The 19,141-nt window shown below is 50.1% G+C and overlaps 1 protein-coding gene across 2 annotated transcripts in view; it reads right to left on the reverse strand.

The window, feature by feature from the left end:
• The window catches only part of SLC39A11 (solute carrier family 39 member 11), a 95,196-nt gene that overhangs the window by 62,611 nt on the left and 13,444 nt on the right, over nucleotides 1–19,141 (reverse strand). For both annotated transcript variants that reach the window (XM_049812816.1, XM_049812817.1), the window contains exon 5: nucleotides 4,523–4,667. In XM_049812816.1, the coding sequence (XP_049668773.1) occupies nucleotides 4,523–4,667 (145 nt within the window). The remainder of the gene's footprint in view (nucleotides 1–4,522; nucleotides 4,668–19,141) is intronic.

A 19,141-nucleotide genomic window follows, 5' to 3' on the forward strand; every position in this document is an offset into this window, starting at 1 on the left:
AGGGGCATTAGGATGTTTTTAAATCAATACAGACATTGCCAGAGGCGTTCATCATCGAGGCTGGCTATTAAAACTCAAAATTAATTGATGTCTTTTGAAAGCAGCAGTTTTCTGGACCACGCATGATGTGAACATGTCAATGTTACTACAAATACAGTTGGAACCATCTAAAACTGGTGAACGTCGCGTTTTGCAAAAAGAGCCTCCTGTTACAGAAGTTGCAATGACTTAATGAACCTTACGGATGCACACGCGAGGCTCTGGCTGAATATTACCCCAATGAATCACAGCGAGTTTCATGGCTGGAGAGGCTTTATACATCATCCCTCCTTCACAGCCTCAGCTTCTGCTCAGGGAAGGAGGGAACAAGGTGAAAATTTATAGGGTAAGCATCAGCAAACCACTCGTGCTCTTATGACGGGAGCTGGCCATTTCTATGGAGAAGTTTTCGATAACCACAGATCAGGGCGGCCTGGAAGCTGCGACAGGCTGGACCTTCTGAAGCCAGCTGGTACACTAGTAGTAACAGGGCAGAAAGGGAATTTTATGGGTGCAAGGACACAAACAGAGACAGAGGCAAACCATGCTGCCCGAAGCATCAGTACCAATCCCACAACTCAGCTCACGCACTCTCTCAGTATTGGTCCCTAAGGGGTTTTGCCTCCTCTTATCTGCCCAGCTCTCCCTTCCTCCCTTTCATCCCAAGTTTACTACATCATTACAGGACTTGAACCACCGGGGGTACTGCCAAAACAGGCACAGCGGGTCTTGGGGCAGCGCAGCAGGATGGACCCGCTCTGGGTCTGGTGCCAGTGGTGCCCCCAGCCCACGTGCTGCCCACCCACCTCTCCTCCTCCAGGTCTTCCCCAGCCAAAACACAGCCTAAGTCTCTGCAACATTGCAGCTGGTTTGACGCAGCATCTCAAATTTGAGGAAAAAATACAAATTCTATGTAATGAGGTTTCTCTACGATGCCCCCAAACCCCATGGCTCATTTAAGTAACAAGTTTAATGAAATTTCATTTCTTAAGTACACTATTTCAAACACCGGTATCTTTTTCCAATTACTAAACCCATCTGGATTTCCTTACTGAACATCTATGCAGAAACGCAGAGTACCATTTCCTAAATCATGCTCCACCAAAAAGTCAATCGAGTCATTAAAACGAACCCTGATTCCCCTTAATAATATTAGTGACTTTAGAGTGTTGGCAGCGCGATGCCAGAAGAGCATCACAGCCCCTTGGCACAGACATCCATGCACCTGGGACGGACGATGAGCGAGCAGAGATGTTGCTGGTTAGCCAGGTACTTCAGTAGACATTTATTTTTGCAGCTCAGGTCAGCAGCCAGCTCCGAGACTACTCCTCTTAACTCCCCAGGGCCAGAGCTCTGACAACCACTGAGGATGCTCCCAGCAGAGCACCAAAATGATATTTGGTGTTTTAGTCCGGGCACTTTACAGCCACATTGCTCTAAACTCCTCTGCCCCAGTGCACCTAGAAAGCATGTCCTTGGACACAGAAGATCTTCCACCTGCGATAGGGTAGCGAGGATGTTAAAGTGGGAGCAGAGGAGGCTGCTGGGGAACATCGTTGCCCTCCCACTCCACTCTGTAATCTGGTTTGGAGCGACGTGAATCACTCCGGCACCAGGACGTGATAAAGAATCAACTGTTAGCTCGCTGTTAAATATACAGTTTCTAGGAGCATGAGTCACAGCTCAGGTTTCGAGGTGCGATGCTGTATGTAAATCCTTTCTGAGAACTACCCAAGAACACCATGCACGTAGCTACGATTTAAGGGGTCAAGCCTGGCCCTCCAGTCCCGCAGCCTGCGGTGACCCTGCCAAAACTATTTCCCCTGGTTTTAATGTCTGCAACCTCAAGCAGGCCGAGCTGCCCCGAGCCCTGGGGCTGCAGGGGGAGGTTTAGGGACCGGGGCAGCCCATAGCCCCCCGCGACAGGGAGGGCACAGCCCGCCGGGTCCCTCCACGGCACTGGAGGGGGCTTCAGCTGCACCCAGAGGAACGAACAAACCCTCCTTAGCTTTATCCCAATCTGTTCCAAGGGAGGCAGAGAAATACAGATTACATCCCTTGCCTAACCCAGATATATTAAAGACAAGGCTGGATTCTCTTTCGTTCGTAGTAATTAAAGCCTAGCGATTATCCCACTCGTCAAATACCAAGTCTAGACACGGACTTTTCCCTGCAATTCATACCAAATCCACCCGTACTCCATTTCTTGTGGATACGTGTGCCTTAAATTCATGTATCCACAAGGCAGCCAGCTGTTAGCAACTCCCATAAAAATCTCATTTGGAATTCAGCATCGATGCCGGTGACCGCACGGCAGCAGGAGGCTGGAGAGGAGCTGGAGGACGAGGGGAGCAGGATTGATGCGGAGGGAGAGAGAGGGGGGGCTCCTGGCCCCATCGGGATGGTACTATGCTTCCTCACTCCCTACAAAACAACTTGCAAGTGATGGGAAACCAAACGATTCGAGGTGACGGGGAAGAACAGAGCCACCCCGACACGCTGCTGACTGGGGGGAAAAAGCAGAATAAGAATTTTTTTCTCCCAACAGGGTAGATGAGGGATAGATCTAACTATTGCGGTTCCTCCATCTCCTTTCCTACCGGTCTAAAAGAAATCTTCTCCCTTGCTTAGTGCAGCTACAAGGATCCCACCACCCGACCGTAACCACACAGTCGCTTCTGCTCCCAATTTCTCACGCAGTCACGTTAAATATGCATTTACATCTCGAACAGCAAAGACCTCAGATATGCAGGGCCCTGGAGAGCTGCACGTTTCCGTTCTCCAGCCATCTCCATACCAGCTCCCCTGCTCCTCATCACCATCCCCAGGCAGTAAAGACAACTGCAAAACAAGGCAGCAGTGTGCTTTGGGATTTTTCTTTGTTTTCACAGCTTTAGCGATTTTAAAACATGTAAATATGAAGGAAGGGTCAATGATTCAACAGTGATTAAGTCTGAAATATTCCACTTAGTACCCATTAGACTTTGAAAATACCCGTTATGTTCCCAGAGTGTTCCCCAGAGCACAGCCAAGCAGTACCCAGAGCTGGGGAAAGCTGCTTTCTTGGAAGGCTTGAGGTATCTTGTGAAAATACTGAGTTCATTTCAGTAAGAAAAAAAAAATTAAAAAAAAAAAACAGTAAGAGACAATAAAAGAATTAATGTATTGTAGACTCTTAATACCATTTCCCCAGAGAGGAAAAACAATGAAGTCTAATGGAAATTTTCTATTCTCAAAACCATTTGCACTGTTATTGTTTGCAACTAAGAGAAGATGAAAACATAAAACCCCAGCAGCTTAAGTTTTTGAAAATTGCAGGGCTGCCTACTTTTTTTTCCCTTGAAGAATAAAATTAAACTGCACCTGGGATGTAAAGTTTCCATCTTACAAAAATATCAAAAACCTTGTAACACCCTTACAGCCTGCAGGGCTAGAGCAGTCTTCAAGCTTGCACTTGCCCCAGGAGCTAAAAGACTTCAAGGATCCAAAACCCATTGAGTCTAGCACAAAACTTCCTTCCATCCCTTTGGAAAAAAATCCAAGCCGGTATTTCAAGTCCTGAAAAATCCTGTGGATTTGAAACACTTTATGAAACGTGCAATTAAGCAATGCAGTTAAATAACAGAGCCTGATTTAGGAGGCTAGCACTATTCTTTGCAAAAAGAAGGATCATTTCTTCATCTCAGTCTGCTCCCAATTGTACTCAAGATACTGTAAACTGCTATTTCAGTTTCTCTCCAACCAAGAAAAAGCAGGGGAGCAATAAGATTAACTCACTAAATTACATTTTCTTGGTCTACTGAAAAGCTGCTGTTAAGTAGAGGAACAGAAGACTGTGTTGCCTCAGAGGACGTATCCCCACGCAGCTGGGTGCAAGGGTGGCCACCACCCGTCCCAAACACCCTGAACCTGGGGAAGCCTGATGAGCTTCTACCACCCTGACTAACAAGTTCCTTCTTTTACATCTCTGTAAGGAGGAAATAGCTGCCAAACAAGATATTTTATTCCACGCTTTGGCAGCTACAATTCTATTAACCTCCAAAATAAGGAGTGACAGCACGAATGCCAGTCCTAGTCTATAATTAGGGAGGGCCACCAAGGGCCAGTGTCGCGGGGCACCTTCAACGTGGCATAACTTGGCAAGGGCAGGGTTAGCGCTCGCTGCGCCCACGCTGAAAATAAACATATCTCGAGCTAAGCTGACGATTTCATTTCCCTGGTGAATGAGATATCTAATTATCAATAATTCATAGGCACAGACAGACGTGCAAGTGGTTTTGAGAACTAAAGTAGAAACAGAAGTAATGATTCTTGGATTAAGAGCCAGCAGAGAGACAGATCCAGAGAGGGAAGAGAAGGTGCACTTTGCATGCACATGTCAAAACCAATCTAATTTCAATCACATACGTGACAGCCTAGGTGCCAGTTTAACGGGGGTATTTTCCCCGTACACTCTGCGGTTGGTATATGACAGGATGCTTGCCTGGATGGAGCCCAGCTCTACCTATCCGGATGGACAACTCGCTCTCGTAGTCCAGGTGATGGGCAGGTTCACGCTCATATTTTTCTTTCACCGCTCGTTGGTCGCAGCTCAAGGCAAACGCTATGTGGGGAGGCCCGCTGAAACCCTGCAAAGGAAGAGAGAAAGTTAAGGTTTTCTCTGCATCTCCCCTTCAATCTTCTCCCAGCCCCATCCTAGGAGACTGCTCTGGCATCTACATGGTTGGGAAGCCGATCGGGGTATATGTCACGGCAGCTTCTCACGGCTGCAGGGACACACGTCTTTTGGGTTCCCCCCTCTCTTTACACCCTGTCTAGTTGTTTAGATTTAAATGTGCATTTCCAGCAGAACCATCAAGAACAGAGTTAGGAGGAGCTGTGGGCCAAGAAGCACAAGGCTAAAGAGGGAAAGCCAAAATTCAAGTGCATTAATAGCAAGAAATGCAATTCCACAACTGCAAAGAAATTCAATTCCATAAACACCACTCCCTCCAAAGTCAACCTGGAGGAGACTGGCAGACAAGGAGGGACATCCACTGCTGTCAGTGCTGTCAAGCCGCTCGCAGAGGGTCGAGCTGCTGGGCTGACCTCTGCAGAAGTTTAGTTTGCAGCAGGGTACCACACCTTCAATGTGGATTGAGCTGGCGAGGGAAACAGTTTGTTCAAAATCAAACCCATCTCAGCATCAAATGAGACACAACATTCACAACCACCCAGTGTTAGTTCAGTGGGACTCGTCCAGATGGCCCGATGAAACTTCAGACTCACTTGGAATATATTCCTACACCATTTGTAACCTCCAGAAAGCAGAGAGGGACGGCCAAAACCAATACCGTCCAGCTATGTGTAAAGTCTGCAGGGAATCAAAGCAGACGCCCCACGGCAAGAGGGACCACACTGCTCCCGTGAGAGATTCCTGCCAACCTGGACACGGCTCGCAAAAACCAGCTCCAACTCAAGGATGTGCCAGAGCCTTTATCTGCACGGGCCAACAAAAACCAAAAAAACCCCGACAACTGGCAGATAGCGTTTCTGTCTTTCTCCCACGGTGTTAGACACATGGCAGGAAGGTTGGTGTCTCTGGATGTCCCCAGGCTGCTCAAACCCACCCAGACCAGAAACAGCTACAAAAACGATAGGAAACACAGGGTTAGAGGCATAACCCAAGAGCTGAGAGAAGGGTACGTGTCCCTGGGCAGGAGCTGTACGACCTGGTGTAACCAGCTCTACCCAAAACAAGGGGAGCGGAACCCCAAGCCCCCAACTCCTCACAGGGCTGGGAACCAGCCCCCGGAGCATCCGTAAGGAAGGATGTCTGGGCTGCATCCAGCCTCGCCGGCCGGGACCATGACATTGGCTGTTGGATTGATGGCAGCACAATAAATGAACATACGCTGAACAGCCAGAGACGGTAACAAGAGACTTGATGGGTAAGGTCACGTTAAACAAAAATAAAGGTTAAAGATGAATAACTAAATTGTCTATTCTCCCATCATTTGCATAATACAGTCTGACCGGTGCTATTAATACTAATCACATATTTGCTCTCTGCTCCCTGCTGCAGTTTAATCAGGGTGCTTTCACCTCCATTAACCCAGCAATTACAAGATGCACCGATGAGGTGCTGCATTTAAATCCCCCTGGGAGAAGGGAGACCCACAGCACCCCACCGCGCCTGTCCACGGGAGACACCAGCAGCTCTGCACCTTAACTCACGGGCTATAGCTGGAAGAGCTGGTAGAAATACAAGCATTTTCCAGCAAAACCTGGATGACACGACACAGCGAGGAAAGACGGGAACTTCAGCATCATGACCTGACTTGGATACGACAGGAAGAGACCGAGAATGGAAACACACGGGCTCGCCCTGCTGCTGGTTCTTCTGCAGCATAGTGTCCCTATATCCAAGAGAAAGTCTGTTCCTGCTAAAGCTAAATGGGTTTTCACCTCTGGAAAGCGACTAGCATCGCTTTCCAGAAAATGCCAACCCGAGGAGAAGCAAGGATGGGACTTGGAAGCTGCAGAAATAAAGCCTCAACTTTAAGTGCACAGTACAGGAAGGATTTGCAAGCGTTGCACAGGGCTCTCCAGCCCCGCTCCAGCCTCCCACTTGCCATTGCTCTTGCCTTGGACTTGGGGAACGCCAGGTTTCATGGAGCAGAAGGCTTACCTTCCACATGCCTCCTTCCAGCATTTTGTTAAATGAGCTACAAACACTGCGACAGCAGCTTTGTAGGCTTTATCACCACCAGATTTGTGGCTTTCGCCCAGCCCAAAGACAGCTGCTTCTCAACTGGGTCTTGTCAGCACGGGCAGGGAAGCGAGCCCAGAGCATGGCCAGAGCCCACGGGACTCTGCAAGTTACAGTAACGCAACCAAGGGGAAAAGAAATCACTCGTACAAGCACGAGCAGGCGGGTAACGTTCAGCGTATGCCCTCTATTACCGTTGCACAGCTACAGATGCAAACAAGCAAGGTCCTTGTGAGGTCAAGACCACTTGCCTCAAGGTCTGCAGTCCTCATGAGAAGCCTCCCATGGCTATTTTCTGCGCCACTGTTCTCAGCACATCAAATGCTTATCAACGTGGTACCCACAAATCTGTTTGCACTGAAATGGAGGCAAACTTGAAGATATCTCAGATGCTTGTTGTAAGGTCAGGTCGTCTCCCTGTTGGCAGGCACAAATACTCAACGCTGGCAATTTGAAGAAATATTAGTGACCTTCAGTAAAGCACACGATTTATTCCAACTGTGATTGCTCTGAGTCATTTCAGTCCAGTCCCTGCATGAGTCCCTTAATTGGAATGTGTCAGTGGGTTAAAAAAGCATTAGAAAGAGAAGGGGAAAGTCAACCCACATTAATTAGTTCATGCCACTAATTAGCGCTAACTGAAATAACCACAGGGGCTGATTATTTCAAAAAACCTGATGCAATGAGAGACTTGGACAGGAAGACTTGTGGAGCTTGGAGGAAAACTATTCTGGGACGCGGGAGTCCCCACCGCACTCATCTCTGCTCACGGAGCTACAACAGAAAGGTCATTAGATTGTCACAGCCCCACATATAAAAGCAGATGAGAAAAAGCAGGTATCTTTGCAGACAGCAGAGAAGCCCTCGACTCCACGAGCACTCGCCTAAACAGGCGGATCCTGCTTTCGGTACCCAAAAGCTGCAGCAATCCCAAATTAGTCTGTATGGAAATGTGCTCCTCTCCTGCTAGCATCCAGGCGATACAGCCATCACCCTGGTATTGATGATATCGCCTGGTTTTGCAGGGCGAAGGGCTGAGACGGGGAGGAGGCAGCAGCTGCTCGCTTTTAGATGAGGCAAGGATTTCGGATTGCATCCTGCTGCCCAGCCAGCCTCTTGCACAAGTTGCTAGTTGAACCGAAGCCAATTTTAAAGAGAAATGAAGAGTGAGTGACACCTTTGAGAAAAGAGCTGCTCTTCTCCACCTGATCAATGAAGGAGAATAAATCAATAAAGAAATAACGATGACAAAAAGCTGATGGTCTGGCTTTAGGTAGATCACTTGGTAGGCAAATCTGGAGGTGCTGCTTGTCTGGGAAGGTCAGTGACGCTGCTCTTCCTGTACAATATCCTACTGGCTTTATTTAACCCAGCAAGCGCCCTGGAACAGGCTCTGCAAAGCCATAGGAAACAAAGACCATTACACATCAACTAACAGTAGAAAGCACCTCAACAGGAAAGAGAAGTAGAATAACTCTTACTACTTTATTAAAAAAAAAAAAAAAAACCAAACCCAAAACATTCCCAACTTGTCCAGGAGCTAACACAGAAACAATAAGAGACAATAACAACCCATGCTTTGATGGTGCCCAGAGGCTCCCATTTCACACTTATTAAAAGAGAGCCAGTGATAACAGATCAGAGACCAGAAAGCAGTAAGAGAAAGAAAAGAGGGGTGAGGAGCAAGGAGAGGAAGGGGAGATGCTGCACGTCCCCAACCCATGTCAGCGACTGCCCCGGCTGCAGGGAGACACACTGCATGTCTCTGCAGCCCCCCCGTGCCCCCGGCGAGCTCGTGGCAAGATCTGGGCATCCGCCGCTCGCTCGGCTTCGCTGCTTCTGCACGTCTGCACAGAGCCCAACACCTCTGGGGACGGAGACAAAGGCTGTGCAGCAACAAAGCAGCGAGTCCCCAGCTTTTCTGAGGCTGATAAACAGATTTATGTTAAAAACATGAAATAGGATCAGATAGGAAGAGAGCTCCCTTAGAAAGCACTTAGTTATCAGAGAGCACCCATTTGCATGTAAAACAACAGGCTGGTATTTTATTTGAAACAACATATCAAGGGCTCGATGTTCCCAAGTGAACCTTCGCCGCACAGCACCGGTTACGAATCCCCATGCCAGCAGCGCTCATTTGTAACCCACTGAGAGCGAGCGATGGCAAGCCGCCCCACGGTCCTCCACCCTCCCTCAGCACCCTTCGGTTTCATCTCTTGGGACCTCAGCTGCTCCCAAACTCACTGGAGGGGTGCTCGAGGACAGCACCAGCAATTCCCAGGGAAGCCGGTGTCCCGTGGGATGTGCCAAGCCCCGGCACAGCCCCGATTCCCGGGGAGCAGCACCCCGCACCAGCCCCACCGCCGAGGGTGCAGAAGGCAGGTCCTCACCCCCAGACTCCTCCAAAGCCCTCCTCATTTCAAACTGCATTTTTTAATAATTTAAAAAAAAAAAATAAAATAAAAAAAAAAATAGCCAAACACCACCTGGCTGCATCACTTCCCATCCCAGTGTTGTGCTGGAGCAAACGCCAGGCTGGGGCTCTTTCCAAAGGCTCCGTGTCACTTTGCGGGGACCAGAAGCCAGCGCTCACTGGAAGAGCACAAGCAGTTGGGCAGGTGAGGATGTGCCTGGGACGGGGTTTAAAGGCTGCGGAGAGTCGTGCTGCCAGAAGCCACGATACCACCAGGCATCCCTCTGAAAAACCAGTCAGCCAACTCTGCATTCTGCCAGCATCGCATCCCCAAAACCAACGCATCTCCCTACCTCTTCTGGGGGAAAAAAATTCCATGGTTTTTGGTCAAAATTGACCTGGCACGGAGGGATGAGTTAAGGGAAGGAGTTAGCAGGCACACATTTATTAAGAGGACTTGAATCGCAGCTCCTCTCAAAGCCAGGATCACTGGGAACCCCCCCACTCAAAATACTAAAACCAACAACTCAGGTGCAACCATAAATACTCCACGCAATAAAAAAAGGCCCTTCTCAACGCTGAAGTGGGTGCAGTCATATTTATGATTAATAGCATCCAATATGCAGCTCTGGGACACAAGCAAATCTCCCTTATTTCTATTCCCGTGGTGCCTGGCAGTCCCGCGCCCCAGCACAGCCCAGTCCAGTTGCTTGGGGTCACAACTGGGTCCCACCAGCAGCACCCAAACTGTCTTTGATCAGACAGACTGCACCCCCATAAATTGGGAATAAATCTGGGGACACCCAGCACACCGCTGCAGCTCCAGCTGCCAGAGTAACAGCAAGTAACCCCAACCCCTCGTGAATAAAACACCGCATAAAGAAGATGGAAAGCCAAATTTATTTTCATATGAAAGTTTAAGGGTCTTCAAGTGTTTCAGGCACATCTCAGTTTGCATTTTCATTTGGAGGTTGCTACCAATGGAGCAGCAGTAATGGGTAGGGCAGACAGAAAGGCACCTCGATGGCAATTCTTTTCAGCCTTGCTAACAAGAGCTGGGTCAGCACTGTCTGTCACATTGCAAAATAGATTTCTTCCATTTTCCCTCTACAGTTCAACTGCCTGAAGTTTCATAAAACTTAAACCACAGCATACGCAACCAGAGGCCGTGATCAGAACCATCTTCCAAAGCCTCAAAGTGCCGCCAAACACAGCGGCAGGAGAAGACAAACCGCACCGGAGAAGGCAAATGGAAACGGTGAACACGTGGGAAGCATCGCACGTGCGCTCATGGACATCAGCAGCTCTTGGGATCTACGAATCTAACCCAATCCCTCATCCCAGCAGTCGGCTCCCAAATACATCCTTGTCCCACCACGACACCAGCAGAAGCTCCGGAGCAGAGCGCTGCGTCGGGTCGGGATCGCTTACCCAGCCAGTGAAGGGGCTGGATGGGAATCACTCCTCGATGACCACCGGAGCCCCTGTGGAAATCCGCCGGCATCGGCTTGCTCAGCACCAGGCAGGAGCAGGGCGAGCCTGAACAGAGGCACAGTTTCACCCTAGAAGCCAAACGATCAATCCAGCAACTGTTTAACCCAAGAGCATCCTCACAAAACCCAATTTCCCAAGGAGGAACAGACCCCGAGGGCCTGATCCTGCAACACGCCAAGCACCGCAGCCCTCCCCGCGGCTCGGCAGGGCACGTCCCCCCGTGCCAGCCCCGCTGCCTGCGCCGAGACCGCTGACATTTTTTCCAGAGCCGTGGCAGCAGGCGCGGGGGGAGACCTGGGGGCTCCCCGCTTCCCACGCCGAGCATCTTCCATCTGGCTCCTCCAGCCCCGCATCCTTCCCCGGTCCAGCACGCAGCCCTGCCTGCAGCAGGCAGCTTGTAGCTATGGCAGCACTGCTGCGGGAATTAGGAAAGGAAGGTTCATCCATAGACAAAATAATTTCAGCATTTTCACAGCAGATCTGCTCCGGCAGCGTCTCGCGAGCAGATCACATCAGGCTGGGAGGCCTTTCTTGTCCTGACAGGGCAGCTGGCAGCAACACACCACCAGAGCCTTCCCCTAATAACTGCAAATAGGGAAGCTTAAGTGAATATTAAGGAAGGCTGGTATCGGTTTATCTGTAACTAATGTAATACTACTGCAACTACATTTTATTCACTGCTAATTATCAGTCACTTCGATAACTCATAATTCTTGAAAATTGCAAACAGCAGCTTTAATCACCAGCCTCTGCTGACAGGCTGCGGGGGCAGGAGGAATAAATCACCTCCCTCCTGGGTCACCAGGAGCGGGGGGACAGCCGGGGTGTCCTGGGGGGTGACCCCGGAGCAGTCCTGGCCACGGGGGCTCCCTTGGGAGCTGCCTCATCCGACAGCAGGCGAGGGGAGACCCTTGGCAGTGCCAAAACCCGCAGCTCTCTCATGATCCAACACCACCAAGCACTCCCAGAAACACTAAGTCCGGCAACCCTAGGGAATGAGGAAGGCAAATTTACCAAAACCCATCCCAAACCCTCAAATAAACCAAATTTGCCCTCCAACAGAAGTGAGAAGAAAGCATCCCACAGCCCCAGGCGAACGCAGCCCTTCGGACCGGAGGATGCTGGGGTACCCGCTCCCACCCAGTATAAGGCACGGCTGGACCCCCAAAAATCATCGCTGCCGGCAAGTGGGCACGTGCCACCGGCACCGGTCCCGGAGAGCAGCGGCCGCCCCAGACCCACGCGAGGGGCTCCAAGGGGAGCCAGGCACGAGCCAATCCATCTTTTTGGCCAAAGCAACGTTCATATTAAAAAACAAACGTACGGATTTTTCTCGTTGGCACGTTTGGGGCTTTGGCCTTTCCAGGAGGGAGGAAAAACACAGCAGGAATGTTGCTGGCACCAGGGCTGGGAAGGCGACAGCCCTGGCGGCGTGGGGCCGGGGCGAGCTCTGCCCGGGAGGAGGGAACACACATGCAATTCCCAGGCTCCTCGGGATACCCAGGAGGTTTGTTACAAAACCTGATGTTTTGCAACAGCCACGTTTTACCAGGCAGAAAGGAGGTCGTTTTTGTAACCTTTGCCATTACAAAAACAAAAGCACGGGAACATTTTTGCTGCTTTTGCCCTGCAACCTTGCAAAAAACCCCAAACAACTCGTTAAACAAACAAAGGCCACCTCTGCAACAGCAGGAGACACATTTCGCATCACCAGCCTCCTGTCCACCAAGAAGCTCAGAGAAATCTCGAAACACAACCGGTAAATTAATTTTTCAAAGGATCAGTTGCTCCAGGCAGAGTTTTTGAGCACACAAGTGCTGCCCCACCAAAACCAGTTAGGATGCATATACGTTTGTAGTTGTTTGCTGGGAGGAAACTTGCCTGTTATAGCCGCAGCCAGATCCTAAGGGATATTTTCCTAAGGGATACTTTCCTAAGGACTGCCCCACATCATCACCACCACCCCAACACCCGCAGCTCGCTCAGCAGGACACAGCAGAGAGGTTTGTGGCATCGAGTCAGCATTACAATATGAGATTTTAATTGTTAGCAATAAACCTTGAAGCCTCAGATGGGATTAAGAGCCGCTTTTTCTCCGCATGCTTATTAAAGTCTAATGGAGACCAGCTTCGCCTCTTTTCTCTCTCCCTGCCCCCTTCCCACCTTGTATATTTGTAGCGTGGCAACATGTATTTTTACAGTCCTTTATTATGCAAGGCTTTTTGCGACAGTAAGAGAAAACGCAAACAAAACTTCAATTAACAGCTCATTTTTACACAATATATTCCTCAGTAATGACTTTCTATCAGTGCAGATTGAATTAATGGGAAAGGGCAAACAAAGCAGGTGGCTGCTGCTGCAGGGTGGGATGTCAGGATCCCTGGGAAGGGAATGGCGAGAGCTCCTCGAAGGGCTGGTGGGATGTAGCAGGGGCTCAGCTAGCAATCCATCACCCCTCCAACGAAGGGCCGCACAATGCCAGTGCCGCCTAATTACATTACATTAAAACACAACTTCCTTTAGACCCGCAATTAGCCAGGCGGACACGCACAAGTCCCCAGCAGACGGATGGAGAAGCGGCGCTGCTGGGGCACAGCCCCTTCTCCCCGCATCCCCCCCAGCATCGCAGCCCACGGGCGCCGGCGCAGCCTCCGGGGACCCAGCCTGCAGCCAGCTCATTCCCAAGCACATAGTTTCTGCTCTTTTTTTTTTTTTTTCCTTCCTCTCTGCGTCTTGCACATCCCATAATTACCAAAATAGCACCAAAGCCCAAGAGAGACGCTGGCTCCTCTGCTCATCCGCAGGAGCCGCGGCAGAACCAGGGGAGCCTCTAACACCTTCCTGAAGCACAGAGCAATAAATCCACAGGAGAGGCCTTTCATTCTCTTCGTCTAGCGCAATTAATTTGTTAATTCATTACAGAAACGAGGCGTAATAAGGGACGAGGCGCTTCCTGATTACCACCACGGAGAAGCTAACCAACTTCCCTTCCTTGGGAAGCTCAGGACTGTCCCACGGGGCACCGCTGAATTTTGAGCTGGGGAATGGGCTGGTTCCCCTCCAATCGGCCCCGCGGGCAGGGCTCATCCTAGGCTTTCACAGGTAACTCGTTCGGGTGCTGGACACCAACTAAGAAAACCTAAAAGCCCAGAAATCAAGCCCCGAAACCAGCCCTCATAGTATTTATTTATGTATATGGTACGTACCGCACCTATAAAGTCTTGACAGGCCTTAAAAAACACATACGAAATGTAAACCAACAGCAAGACGCCTTCCCAAGCCTGCAAATAGCCTGAAACTCGAAGAGGGGACTCATCCAGTCAGTTTTTCAGTTTTCATTAGCTCTGAAGCCTGCAGACAACAGATTAAAGTCACATCACTTTCACCACCTTAGCATGACGTGGGGAGTCAGGAAAACACACCAGGAATATTTTCACACCCTGAGCGTAGCATGCCCTGATGCTCCCACCCGGGAGCAGCACAGCCTGAGGACACGGACACATCACCCCACGGCATCGAGTGGGTGCAAAAGCAGAGACACCCACGGGGTCCGAACGCCGGCAAAGGAGCCTCAGCCAGCTTGAGCAAAAAGGAACAAACGAGCCATTTCTTCCCCAATTCCCCAGCTGCGTGTCCCTCTCGGCAGGTCGTCAGCCTATTAATAAGGCACGATGTTCCACTGGATTAAAAGCAAATCTCTGGTTTACACCACTCACCAGCAGTCGCCCACAGCACCTACCAGCCGGGAAGCAACGTGCCGGCTGGCACTGTGCGGAGCCGTTTGTACCAAAGCGTGGCCACCAAGTATCGCAAGGTGGCAACTTACCCATCCGCCTGCAATCGCTGGCATCCGAGGGGACCGTCCTCCCTGGGGACATACTCGCACAAGAGGCACAAAACTGACTCTTTACAGCTCATCTTCAAAGCAGACAGCGTGTCAAGTCAGTCTGGGTGAGTCAGAGTTTACCCTGAGAGCAAGCTGGCATTGTGCTGCAGTTATAGATCTGTGCATATATATTTTCTGTGATCTACGTGAAAGCAGCCTTCCTCTCCCTGACATTCACCACCCAACCAATTGCAACCTCATTTGCTGCTTCTCTGTCATTTTAATGGCAGGTTTACTTTTCACAGTGGAGGCATTAATTTGGGGTTATGCTATTAGTGAATTCAATGGCACATTTTCAGATCAAAGAACAGCTGAGGAACCACCCAGAGCACTCGACGTGCCCGTGGATAAACGGGGCCTCGTCCAGGCGTTCGGAGTAAGAGCATGGATGCTATGGGAGCGAGCCTTACAGGCGATGCCATCTCAGGGCTGCCAGCTCTTTGCCATGAACCAGCACCGCGGTCCCGGGAATGGGAGGCAGAGGACTCCCGTCTCCTTCCCTGAGCCTGGATACAGGCAGGGCGCAGAGCATCGCTGCAGCAAGGAAGGGAGCTTGAAGTTTCACAAGCTTTGCCACGGGCTTTTAGAGCTGAGGAGGCTCCCACCAACAGAGACCACCCGACCCGGGGCATGGGTGCAGCTCCGGGGCACTCCAAGCACCCACGTGTCCGTCCGTCCGTCCCCCCCAGGTCCACACTCGGCTGTAAGCACGGGGTCAGCACCCACTCCCTGCTCTCCCCCTGGGCGCTCGCCGCCTGCTTTCTGCTTATTCCAGGACTAAAACTTAGCGTAACAAAGAGAGTGCTCCAATTCAATCAGCAAAAAAGGTCAGATGCTGTCCAGGATCCAGCAGAAACCCCCGAGAGACTCTTCTGGCAGGTATGGAGGAGATCTGGTATTCCAGTGTGCTCTTCCTTTTGGAAAATTTATCCTCTTTTACAATTCTGAGCCAAGCCCCAAACAGTAATTGAAATTCAATCAACAAAGGCTGAGCCACGGAGCAGAGCAAAGCCCCATGTTACATTACCAGCCTTATCAGTCCGTAATACCCACTTGAGGTAACCAGCAGGGAAAGAGGTGCTTTTTGCAGGCACAGGTACATAACAGAGAAGGGAATGGTGGAGAAACGTGTATCCAGTGCAAGAGCTCATTGAACGAAGAATTAAGCCAGATTGTCTCAGTCTCTGCTTTTCCACAGTGGGATTTTTTCACCTCCTCGCTCCCCGTGCAACCCTGCTGTCAGCCCGCAGAGCCACACTGCTGCGAGCACCATCAAACCGCTCCAGATTTCAGCTAGAGATCCAGATTTCATTTGCCGTCAGCAAAGTTAGCGATTGCCCCCATAAACCTAATGAGGGTGGGAGGGGAATTTAACCCTGACTTGGATTCAAAGCATCTCTGCTCTTTAGCTCTAGTTTGGGGGCTTCAAATGTAATGGTTTTTTGAAATGCTTAATGCATAATAAGAGAGAGAATTATAATTAAGAGCAGCTGACAAATTGCACTCTGGAAGTAAATAACCCTTTACCTCCATTAATAAAACAAAATGCTTTTCTAAAAATTAGTATAATTACAACTTTGTGGGGGTTTTGCAAATAATTTCACCCTATCTAGCAACAACTGGATTTCAATCGCTAAAACCACTGCACGTGGGCAGGGAAGGGGTGAGTGGGAGGCAGGCAGGCTTTCCACAGACCATATGGACAAACAGATTTTAAAAAACCCTTTGGGGGTTTCTGGGTGCCAGCCTCAAGAAGTGGGACTCTAACAAGAGACTTTCACAGGATCCCGTGGTTGGGCTTTCTGGTCAGCACCAAGGATCATGTTGGAAATCCTGCCCTTGCCACCTGCCTGGGACAGGACATAGGGGAGCTGGTCCCAGGCATCAGTCCTCCATGGATCCATAACCCGAGCTGGCCTCGGGGAAGAGCTGGCTTGGTTTTATTTGGTAGGTTCACAAAACTCATGCCCAAGTAGCCCTATTTATTTAGAGCTAGAAGGGGAAAGGACCTTTCCCAACAGAAGGCTTTGCTACGTTCCCTGATGAGGCTCCCAAAAAAAGGTTTCTCTTCCTCAGTCATCAGAGCTGGATCCTTCCTTCCTTCCAGAGCCAGTGGAAGAGGGCCAGAATGCCACAAAACAAAACAAACAGAATGGCTGCTATTTATTTTCCCCTAAGCAAAGGAAATCGGAGCAAACCGGGAACGCACAAGTCAAGCCGCGGCTCACGCAAGCCCACGTCAACCGAGTCCCTCTGCTCCATCCTCACCACCCTGCGAGGCAAAGGCTTATCTCCTGCAGCCCCTCTACAAGCAAAATACCGATTCAGACCAGACTCGGTGCAACATTTATCTGCCGAGGGGTACGAAAGCGCAGCGATGGCAGCGGGGCTGTCTGGCTCCCGAGGGGCTGCATCGCTCCAGCTTTGAAGCCCCTCGCCCTGGGCAGCACGAGCACAGCACAGACAGACTGCAATCGCGCATTCGCGTGTCTGCCCGTTCCCACTTTTTCTGCATCCAGACATCCCCACGCCAGCTCGGCTCTCACCAGGAACGCAATGCCGAGACGCGGGAAGGCTTTTGCAGGCAGCGGGAGCCAGCAGGCAGGGCTGCCAGGAGCACAGACCGGCGAAGACTGAACACGGTCTGCATGTAAAAAGGGTAGAGTCACTTTGCATGCCCCAGACCACCAAAACCACCTCACTGGAACCCCTTTATTTGGTCATTTTCCCAAGATTATGTGGCCCAAGACATGCAGCTGCCAGGCTGAGCTCGGCAAGATGCCACCCACGCCACCGCACCTGGGTCCCTGGGCTGCTCTGGACAGTGTTTCAGTCCCACGCTCAAAAATTTAATAAGCCAGAAAATACACATGCCCCACACACAGGCATGTCCCTTGGTTAATGCTCAAATCGAAAAAGCCTCTACCTACTACGGCAATGAGGATGTGCAGCTAATTAACTTTCTAGGAGTCACATATGAACAGGAAAAAGCACATTAAGAATAGGAACTTGTGATGGGCATGTCTCGGAGGAATTAGCAAATTGCATAAGAGGGAACCTTTATTCCAATTATAAATTAACAGCAGCGACAAGACCTAGCACATTTTTACTGCCTCATGAAATAATTAACCCATCAAATCCAGCTCCATGCAGATCAGAAGGGAGAGCAGTATTAAAAGCTTTCCATCTTTGCCGGGTGGAAGCACATACACTGCCAAGCCGAGAGGATCACCAACATCCTCAAACTGCACCCACAGTGCTCACACGGTTACCCCGGTACACCAAGCATGTGCTAGGAATCGCTACGCAGTGGCCCCCCAAAAAAGATGCTTCCCATGGTCTAATCCAGCTGTGGTTTAGCCCTGCGAAAGAAATTGCAATTTTTAAATAACATGCAACTACGCCTGGAGTGGGTGTGATGGTCTCTCCTCCCCCTCCTGCAGCTTCACCATCCACACACTATTCTCAGCTTTCCCCCGATACGTGACTTGCACAGATTTAGAAAGCAAAATATACATCCTCGAGGCACATTCTGAGCCAAACAACAGACACCATCATTATTAAATGGGAGATATCTGTTTATCAAGTTCTCAAATCCCTCCCAAGGGTGCTCATCAAAAATAGCCTTAAATTCACTGTGCCAAATGCCCAGTCCCAGACTATATTCCAAAAAAGCTTGCAAGCCTCAATTTGCAAAAATAGAAGAGGGCAGGAGCACAACATAATTATGTTTTGAGAGGGTTAATGGGATCCAGTCTCCTACTACGAACATCCACACACATGCACCCACTCCACTCTCATCCAGCCCACGCGAAAATCCTCAGCCTGCTCATGAAAACCATTATGCAGCTGCAAATCACAGCCCAAAATATTTCAGAACAGGTACGAAACACAAGCCCTGGACCCCCACGAAGGGGTTTCAGCCATGCTGGTCCTTCCCGCAGCACAAGAGCCCAGCACTGGCACCCACAGAGCATGCACCAACCCAGGCGAAAGGCTTTTAAAAGGCACTTTAGTTACTATTTGTTTTAAATCCAAGGAATGGTCCACCCGTCACATGCGGCTTTATTGATTTACTCTGTACTCAGAAAAAAGGCAACAAACCCTGTATCTAGCTGACAAGAAAAAAAAAAAATATTAAAAAATCCAATTGAGATGGTATTTCCAGGACAGAATTACAGCCCTGGCTCCCCATCCTCCCGTCCGCGATCATCTTTTACACGAGAAGTATTGGCAGGCTCCTAGTAATAACTGAGTAATGGCCCATCAGTTCTCCCCCTAGATTATATATTAACTCCTGCTTCTCCTGCAACATCTGCCCTCCTCTCCCTCCGCCTTGAACGCCAATCAGCTCTCCCAAGGGAGACCCCAGGGCTGCCCCACACCCCTACGTGCCACAGCACCCATCCGGGTCCTGGACCGAGCTCAGCTCCGGCTGCAGACCTGCACCCACCACGATGGGAGCGAGAGAGCTGCTTTCTGCATGGAGACAGATGTTTCTGAGCAAAATGAAGCCTCGAGGTAGAGGAGATGAAGCTGATTAAGCCTCATTATCCTA

The sequence above is a fragment of the Accipiter gentilis genome, chromosome 10, assembly GCF_929443795.1.
Source record: "Accipiter gentilis chromosome 10, bAccGen1.1, whole genome shotgun sequence".
Classification (NCBI taxonomy): Eukaryota; Metazoa; Chordata; class Aves; order Accipitriformes; family Accipitridae; genus Astur; species Astur gentilis.